We start from the raw sequence: 10,211 nt of genomic DNA, 5'->3' as shown, positions 1-10,211 counted from the left end.
TGTACATAATAAAAGAAAAAGTAGGCCCAAATCTTCATCATGAAGGATTAGGCCCCAATTCCCTTAACAAGGTTCCTAAAGTGCACGTAATAAAATCAAGAATCAATAAATGGGATAGAGTCAAACTAAAAAGCTTCTTCTCAGCAAAAGAAATAATCAGTGAGGTGAATAGAGGGTCTACATTTTGGGAACAAATTTTTACCACAGTCACATCAGATAGATCACTAATCTACAGGACATATAAAGGACACAAAAAACTTAACACCAAAAAGACATATATCCCAATCGATAAATAATCCAAGGAACTGAACAGACACTTCTCAGAAGAAGATACACAATATATATATAACTTATATCTATATATATATATAATTTATATCTATATATATCTATATATAGATATAGATATATAAATGTTCAACATCTATAATAATTAGAGAAATGCAAATCAAAACTACTCTAAGACTTCATTTCACACCAGTCAGGATCCAAACGAATTTTTGAGAATAATTACATCTTTTTAATATTGAACTTTCCTCTAAAGTGGCATATCTTCTACTTCTGCTGCAGTTTGCTATGTATCAGCCACTAATAGTTGAGCTTTCCTGGGAGAATCCTGGGTCACGTAATTTCTCAGCTATCTACACTTTGTTATTGCTTCACGACCTAGTATTGCTATAGACATTCACCCTGAAAGAGAGCAAACTTAACCCCCTGGTCATGCACACTCCAGGTAGGTCATTGTTTGAAAACTAGCAATAGATTAAAAAAGAAGTCTCTTTTCATGATTATCTTTGTAGCAAAGGATTCCCATTAAGCACATTATCTGCACAACTATAACACCTTGAAAGGAACAGTAAAGCAATGATCACTCACAAATCAGAATTTTTTAAAGGACATTTGTACATAGATTGCAGGCATTAAAAATATAAATAAAAAATTCCAGTACAATTGACAATTCAAAAAAAGTAATTTATTTGAAAAACCAAAAATGAGTTAAGAAAGGAATAAACCTGGAAATAAAATATTTATTATTTGTCATTTATAAATAGAAATATGTAATCACACATACAAAAGCTGTGGCCATTTTTAGCTCACATAGCTAGTAATTGAGGAAACTGCAATAAAACTCAGTTGAATTTTTCCACATCTTTTGATTTCTTCTCTGATCATAGATCCCCAAAGTGAATGCTTTCTACTTTAGTATGCTACTTTATTTATAATTAATGCATAAATAAGAAATAGGTTTAAACTCATGTCCTTATATGTCAAATTGAGAGTGGATATTTGGGGCATTGTGATGATCTCTCATCTGCATAGGAAGGATAGGAAGTTATGAATAATAATGTGACAAGTAGAGACTCACGTGGCATGCACATATGCTTCTTGGAATTGGCTAGCATGCATGATTGTAATATTTCACTTTATTGTGTGTGTCTGTCTGTATATATAATTTCTAACAATTTTAAGCACTTGAAAGACAAAGATCGTATTTTAATTTTCAGTTTTTCATAAGTCCAATAAGAGCATTTCTATTTAGCATTGGTGAAAAGATATAAATATTAATTGCTTTAAAATAAGATGAAAAATTGCAAGTAAAATCTTTGACATTATATAAAAAAATGAGACAGCATCCTGTGCTGGAATGTGCTGCGGCTCCCGCTACCTGGCGGCGCAGCAGCAGGCCAAGCGCCACTGAGGCCCCTGGCCCCAGACCCTGGCGGCAGTCCAGACGGCTGGGCGAGGACTGGCGGCCTGAGCACTTTCTGCAGCCCCGCTCCTGGCCTTTAAGGGCCTCGACAGCCCAAGAGCCCAACTTTTTCCACCCCTCCACCCCTCCCCTAAAACTCCAAACGCCAGGTCGCCAGTTGCCCCTCTCCGAGGAAGACCGAATACAGTTATGGCTACCCAGGTGATGGGGCAGTCTTCTGGAGGAGGAGGGCTGTTCACCGGCAGTGGCAACATTGGCATGGCCTTGCCCAACGACATGTATGACTTGCATGACCTCTCCAAAGCTGAACTGGCTGCTCCTCAGCTTATCATGCTAGCAAACGTGGCCTTAACTGGGGAAGTGAATGGCAGCTGCTGTGATTACCTGGTTGGTGAAGAAAGACAGATGGCAGAATTGATGCCTGTTGGGGATAACAACTTTTCAGATAGTGATGGAGAAGGACTTGAGGAATCTCCTGAAATAAAAGGTGAACCTAATGGACTCGAAAACATGGAACTGAGAAGTTTGGAAGTCAGTGTTGTAGAACTACAGTCTGTATTTGAGGCATCAGCTGCCCCAGAAATTTACAGCTCAAATAAAGATCTTCCTAATGAAACACCTGGAGCAGAGGACAAATGCAAGAACTTGAAGACCAAACCCTTTCGCTGTAAGCCATGCCAATATGAAGCAGAATCTGAAGAACAATTTGTGCATCATATCAGAGTTCATAGTGCCAAGAAGCTTTTTGTGGAAGAAAGTGCAGAGAAGCAAGCAAAAGCCAGAGAATCTGGCTCTTCCACTGCTGAAGAGGGAGATTTCTCTAAGGGCCCCATTCGCTGTGACCGCTGTGGCTACAATACCAATAGATATGATCACTATACTGCGCACCTGAAACACCACACAAGAGCTGGAGATAACGAGCGAGTCTACAAGTGCATCATTTGCACTTACACAACAGTAAGCGAGTATCACTGGAGGAAACACTTAAGAAACCATTTTCCAAGGAAAGTATACACATGTGGTAAATGCAACTATTTTTCAGACAGAAAAAACAATTATGTTCAGCACGTTCGAACTCATACAGGAGAACGCCCATATAAATGTGAACTTTGTCCTTATTCAAGTTCTCAGAAGACTCATCTAACTAGACATATGCGTACTCATTCAGTGGGGTATGGATACCATTTGATAATATTTACTAGAAAGTGATCTAGATGGGTGAGAAGCCATTTAAATGTGATCAGTGCAGTTATGTGGCCTCTAATCAACATGAAGTAACCCGCCATGCAAGACAGGCTCACAATGGGCCTAAACCTCTTAATTGCCCCCACTGTGACTACAAAACAGCAGATAGAAGCAACTTCAAAAAACATGTAGAGCTACATGTGAACCACGGCAGTTTAATTGCCCTGTATTTGACTATGCAGCTTCCAAAAAGTGTAATCTACAGTATCATTTCAAATCTAAGCATCCTACTTGTCCTAATAAAACAATGGATGTGTCAAAAGTGAAATTAAAGAAAACCAAAAAGCGAGAGGCTGACTTACTTGATAACAGTACTACCAATGAAAAAACAGAAACAGAGCAAACGAAAATAAAGGGGGATGTAGCTCTAAAGAAAAATGAGAGGTCTGTAAAAGTGGAGAAAAAAGATAATGTTTCAAAAGAGAAAAAACCTTGTAGCAATGTTTCAATGATTCAGGTCACTACCAGAACTCGCAAGTCAGCAACAGAAGCTAAAGATATGGATGTGCATACAAGAAATAATTCAGAAAAATCCTGTAAAGCCAAGAAAAGCAAAAGGAAGATGGAAACTGAAGCCCATTCCATGCATAATCCTGTGAATGATGAGGAATCTATGACAAAAAAGAAAAGGAAGCTAGAAGGTAAATCCAAAAATAGTCAGGAAGTACCAAAGGGTGATAACAAAGTGGAGGAGAATAAAGAGGAGAATAAAAAACAAAATACCTGTGTGGAAAAAAATACAAAGAAGAAAACCCTAAAAAATAAACAAAGTAAAAGAAGCAGCAAGCCTTCTCAGAAAGACACCTCTCAGAAGGAACCTGTTCAAAAGGAGACTAGTCAGAAGGGGCCTGTTCAAGATGTTCAGAAGGGGCCTCTGCAGATAGAGTTGCCTCTACCCGTGGAACCTGTTCAAGTAGAGCCTGCTCACATGGAGGTGGTTCAGAAGGGGCTTGTTCAAGTAGACAGAAGTTGAGTATGCCAGGGGGTGAAACTTTAGCTGATAAGCATCAGACTGACTCAGCTATGCTTTGTGAAGTGGAAATGGACACTGATCATAACCCAGCAGAGAATCTCCCTGATAAAGACTCAGCAGTTGGAGAACCAGTTTCACCATTGCTTCTTCCCCCACCAATAGACGAACATGAAGCAGTGTCCCAAACTGTGCTGGCTTCACCTCCTGTTACTGTGGCAGTAAATGAGTCTCAGGAAATTGATGAAGATGAAGGTATCCACAGTCATGATGGAAGTGACCTAAGTGACAACATGTCAGAGGGTAGTGATGATTCTGGATTGCATGGGGCTCGTCCAGTTCCACAAGAAGCTAGTACAAAAGATGCAAAAGAAGCCTTGGCAGGCAAAGGGACTGAGGGAGATTTTGTTTGCATCTTCTGTGATCGTTCTTTTAGGAAAGAAAAAGATTACAGCAAACACCTCAATCGCCATTTGGTTAATGTGTATTTCCTTGAAAAAGCAGCTAAAGGGCAGGAGTAACTAAAGATTGGGACAAGGTTCCAGTTCTTAGTTTGTAAGAGCTATTAATTTTTATATTCATTTATAATAGTAGAAAAACCTTTTAAGATTGCTTTAATTAGTGTCGAGTATTGATTTTTAAGAGGCATACTTTTCTTTAGGACTTCATATATACATATTGATTGTTGTACAAATTTTAGCAAATCCAAGGGAGTTAGTGTACTAAAAACCAGCAGATACCTAAATCTATTTAGTTTATGTTCAATTGAAATGAGAAGGCCATGATGATATAATAGCATTCTATTGCTTTGTCCATTTACAACTTGTCATTTTTTTTCTCCGTGTCTGTCTTCTATCACTTTAGTTTACTTTTCCTTTTTTATTTAGCTCTATAAAAATTGGCTTAATAGCAAATTACTTGAACAATTTGCCTGCTTTATATAAAGTTAGCACTTTAAGATTTCTTTAGAGATGAAAAAAGACATTTAAATTGAAGAAAAATTAGCCCAACAGTGGACATTGTATGAGTCCAGGTATTTACTTCCTGAGTTTTGATCAATATTTTGTGTTGTCATAAAAACAGTGATTTTGGTGTTTTTTATTTTTTTTTTATTTTGGTGCTTTAATGGCTTAAGATGTTGCACATTGTTTTTGTTTTTTGTTTTTTTTAACCTATGCAGTTATATTTTTCTAGAAATAGCATTTGTGTTGAGCAGTAACACTTTATACATATATATGCATGTTTATTTTGGCCTCGTCAGAGGAATATTTTTAGGCTTGTTTGCAAAAGGGCAGTTTTTATTTTCTTTGCTGCAATTGTCTTTTTTGCAGAATAATAGTGTGTGCAAGTTTGTGAGCAAATGAAACATGCAGGTTCAATCCATTCATTATGATGTTCATATCTTATACCTATGCCAGAATCTGTATTTCACATTAAGTTATTTATTTTGAATGAATATAGTAAATTCACAGCTCTCTTTCTTGATTTTGCAATAAATAAACCAAGAGGTTTTTATTTTTAAAACACATTTTTATCTCAAATACCAACCATCAGTTACATTATTTTTTAATTTTTTTTTTTTTTTTTTTTTTTTGCCTGTTATGGTACAGTTACTTCTTAACTGTAATATTATCTTTGGGGAGAACCTTTTCTCTTAAATGGTTGGTGTCCATGTGGCTACTTAGCTGAATAAAGAACTGTAACTGAGATTTGGAAATTGCAAACCTAGAATTAGGAGACATAATCATTCCTTCAAGTTGTATGGGACATCACTTGTGAGATTCCAAAGCCATAGCTATTATACAGCAAATCTAGAATGAGAGATGGCGTGAGTTCTGGCAAGTCAGCTGCAGCTTCCTGTGAATGCAGTGAAGAAGGCTGGTGAACTTCAGTACAGTCCAGATTTTAAAAATCATACTTTCTCAGGGATCTCCACAAATAGTGGGTGTCCTGGCCGTCCCTATGACAGCCTCTTCTACAGGTGAGGCCTCAAGTGAATTGCAGCTATCCTGATGTGCCTGTAGGGGCACTTTGTTTGAAAAAGGGTGTGTACTCCAAAACTGTTCTGTAGGTTCTTTGGCCATTTGCCAGAGAGTATGAAAGAATCCAACATAGGATTTTTATTAACGTTAGGAGTTCATTTCAGTAAAATAAAGTATGATCCCAGTAGAGAATCTTGAATTCCAACCTCCCATGTTCTATTTTGAAATAACCCCCTTCATGAATATTTTGATAATTTTCTTTTACCTGGTGATCTCTTTGAGGTAGGTTTCAGATTTTGGCAGTACGACATGAAAGATTAGGACAAGCATTAATGTATGGGTGGAAAACTTGTTAATCTGAGAGTGAAGTTTGAGTTAAAAGTTGCCCCAACTTGGAATTGACTGGGAGGCCAAAGAATTTTAAGAAGATTCTCTCAAGACATGAGTAAGTTGTGTGATAACGGTGTGTTTGGCATGTATGAATGGGAATTTATAAATGTTGAATTATAGGCTCCGACAATCATTGTCAGCAGGAGATCAAGCTGCAAATATTTATGTTTTAAACCTTAAATTATACAGCTAGTTAAGTCTTCCTAACAACTAGTTTTTAATGTTAATGAGCACATTTCATCTAAGTTACCTTTTTACATTATATTGAAAAAGATTCATTTTAAGCACAGATTAGAGATTGGGAATCTGCTTGGGGAAGAGGTCTTTCTGGATTCTTTCATACTATAAAGGAAGAAATTTGCCTTCAGGGAATTGAAATAATTTCTAATCTAGCCTTTAAGACTAGAATGCTGAAAACAAAAATATGAAGGAAATTAAAACCCCTTATTAAGTTGATGTGTAAAAACATTGTTACTGGAAATTGATTGGGACTTGAGGCCTTTCTTCCAGAAAACAAGGACTTGATTATCAGGCCTATATTAGGTCCTGAACCTTAATGCCATGTATTTGTACTTTTTAAAAATTGTTTCAATGAAAAATATATTAGTAATTGGAACTTCTGGTCCAGTTGGGAGTTCTTCCATTTGAAAAATGTGATATTTGCATGGAACTGTTTGAATCTTTGTATTTTCTAGTGCCCTCCCCACAATAGAATTGAAGCTAGAACTTTCTCTTTTGATAAAGGAACAATAAACATGTTATTTGTAAATTGGTATTTAGTAACTAGTGGTAAACTTGAAATACTAGAATGCATTATAAGCCTAAACCTAGGTAGTCATGAAAATCTAATTATTTTTGAACCTGTATTCCCATTGGTTTCCAATATATTTAAGTTATATTTTTCCTCTTTATCAGAGCTGCTTCTTATTCAGGGATACTTTTATTTTTATTGAGGTGTCATTCATAAGGAGCTAAAATGTTTTGATAAGGCTTCTTATAACTGTAGCTGGATGTTTTGCTCTAGTCTTCCAAGAAGGGCCATTTTATTTTTTAGAGTAGTCACTTATAATGGCATGTGGTCATTGACTTTGGGGGCCGTTTGCATTGCATGCTAATACAAATTAAAACCCCAGTTAACCTCATCACATGTCACCCCATGAATGTTGAAGATGGAAGGAATACCTTGCCTGTAGTATACTGTCACTTCTGGACTGAAAAGCTGGGGGAGGAAATTTACTTTGCATATATTAAAAAAACTTAAAGCCAGTGTGTCAAGTTCAATTGTTGACCTCAGCAGATGAAGTGAGCTGATAGAGTTAATTAAGATTTAAGAAATTATCTGAATCTTGGTTTGTGTAGATTTATAATCTACATACTATATTAATTAAATCAGATAGCTTTTACAGTACCACATGTGTACATAGGCACCCTCCCATCTCCTTCTGCATCCATTAGTTACTGAACTTTCTGAACTGACATTGTAACATAACAACAATGTTTTGTTGCACCAATTTTATAAACTTTTACAGTGCAATACGTGTTATTTTACGTGTTATTTTTCTGAGGCAAACCAAAGCTATATTTCTCAAGGTTCTTGCTGCTTTCTTTAGCAGCATTTGATGGCGGATCTTTTATATACATTTGTAATAGATAAAAATAAGCCAGATTGCAAATTCTTTTTAAAATCGTAAACCATGTACCAAGTTTTTGGTTGAAATTGTGTAGGATAAGTTAAACTTAAATCGCATTCTATTAACCAATGTGAGTGTATTTCTGTAAGCATAGTTATGTTGAAATAAAGTTTTAAAAAGCAAAAAAAAAAAAATGAACATAAAACTCTGAAGTAAGAACAGTTTCAGAGACCTCACAACCTGAAGAATAAAATTATTACTAATTTCCAAATTGCTACTTTTGCCTTATACTGATGTTGGAGAAGCTAACAGAAGTAAAATTTGAGTGAACACAAACAAACAAACAAACAAGAAGTTCCTCCAAAAGCCTACAGTTTAACCAAAAGATCTTGAAAAATATGTATTAGTTGGGCAGAAAATGTTTAGATAATAACTGGCATTCCATCAAAATATCACACAAAGGTGATATGGAGCACTTATACTATCACTGGGTGTTTTAGTCAGTTTTTGTATCTGCGACCAAAAGAGATGACAAGAACAATATAGAGGAGGAAATTCAGAGAACTCGTCTCAATTCAGAGAACTCGTCTCTCACTCTTTCAGAGGTATATGTCTATAGATGACTGACTCCATTCCTCAGGCCTTGACGTGAGGCAGAACATCATGGAGAAAGAGTGTGGTGGAGTAAATCAGCTGGGAACATGGCACCAGGAAGCAGAGAGAGATAGAGATGGCTCAACTCACAAAATAGACATACCAAAGGCACGCCCTCCCATATGACCCATCTCCTCCAGCCACACCTGTGGCCTACAGTCACCACTCAGTTAATCCTTATCAGGGAATTTATGCACTGATTGGATTAAGGCTCTCATAACCCAATCATTTCACACTAACCCTTCTTGCATTGTCTCTCACATGAGCATTTGGGGTATAGCTCATATCCAAGACATAATTCTGGGCATCACAGCCCCTTATTAGTGGGTACTATTAGAGTAGTATTTGGGAAGGCTGAATGGGAACAAACAGTTTTATCCACTATGACATCAAAATTTGCTCTACTAACATGGACTTTGTGAAAACACATGGGATCCTGAACCTCTATCCCTATCTACATGTAATAAGGCACCCCAACTTTATTCCCTGGGAAATTTCAGAGACAGCTTCTAATACATGCATCAAATAAGAACTAGGGACCCATAACATTATTTAAAATCCCTGAGATTCAATATAAAACATTAGCTCAAACCAGAATGAACACAATTTATTTATATTTGTATCACACTACATTTATATTGGTGGGTGTATATAGAACAAATATTCCAATTTAAAGGACAAAAAATTTCACACAGATGTTTAAAAGATTACTATATAAAAAATCAGTATGTTAATTAAATAGTGATAGTTTAAGATACTTTTAAATAAGAATATATTTTCCATATACGTAATTCAATCAACAATGAATTGAAAATGTTTTCTAAAATATTTTTGTTTGTATGAAAATGTAATGAATGTGTGAAAATGTTTTTCTTGTCTTGTTAACAAGTAATAAGTAATTGTAACAAGTACTTATAAAACATCTGAATTGGATTAGGTACTATAAGTAATCTAGACATTATTTAAAATATACAGAATAATGTACATAGGTCATATGTAAATACTATTCTACTTTATATAAGAGATATGTACATTCAAGGATTTAGCTGAGGAGTCCAGAAACCGTCTACACACACACACACACACATACGCACTCACACTCACACACATAAATGCACACATATTAGTGTATATGAAATGCCAACAAGCAGAAAAATCCACAGAAATAAAATTTAAGACAAAATATTAATTGAGAAAAAGTTACCATACAGTACATTTATAAGGAAATAGAGAGTTGAAAGATAAAAATAGATCAAAAGATTGATAGATATTCCCCTGATTGGAATGTAAGCAATACCATCAAAATTTATATGGCAAAAGATGACTGACTTTAAAGAAAAGTAAATACTTCTGTCATGAGCAAGCTGTTTCTTATATGATGTACCACTTTATATAAAATATATTTTTCAAATAATTTCAATATTTGAAATCAATTTACACCCACCTAGCCTTTCCTATATCATTTTCACATGTTTAATTATACTAATGTTATATGTGCCAGGAAATATTATGCTTTTCATTGATGACTGATTCACTTTTGCAGAATTTTTAAAAAGATAATACACAATATTTTTAAATATGGTCACATATTTTCTGTGTCTAGTGTTGTTTCCCCCTTATAGCCAAGT

General features: G+C 35.5%; 1 protein-coding gene across 1 annotated transcript; it reads left to right on the top strand.

Moving 5' to 3' along the window:
* The first annotated feature begins 1,897 nt into the window (after positions 1-1,897).
* Positions 1,898-4,447, top strand: LOC143405630 (RE1-silencing transcription factor-like). Its single transcript, XM_076864016.2, is given in 4 exon segments — positions 1,898-2,793; positions 2,928-3,097; positions 3,100-3,874; positions 3,916-4,447. Coding segments are annotated over 4 exon segments (2,370 nt in total). The 5' UTR covers positions 1,898-1,900.
* The last annotated feature ends 5,764 nt before the right edge of the window (positions 4,448-10,211 follow it).

This window comes from Callospermophilus lateralis, chromosome 8 (assembly GCF_048772815.1).
Source record: "Callospermophilus lateralis isolate mCalLat2 chromosome 8, mCalLat2.hap1, whole genome shotgun sequence".
NCBI lineage: Eukaryota > Metazoa > Chordata > Mammalia > Rodentia > Sciuridae > Callospermophilus > Callospermophilus lateralis.
Note: the sequence above shows the minus strand (reverse complement) of the source record. Positions and strands in the feature narration are given on the sequence as shown.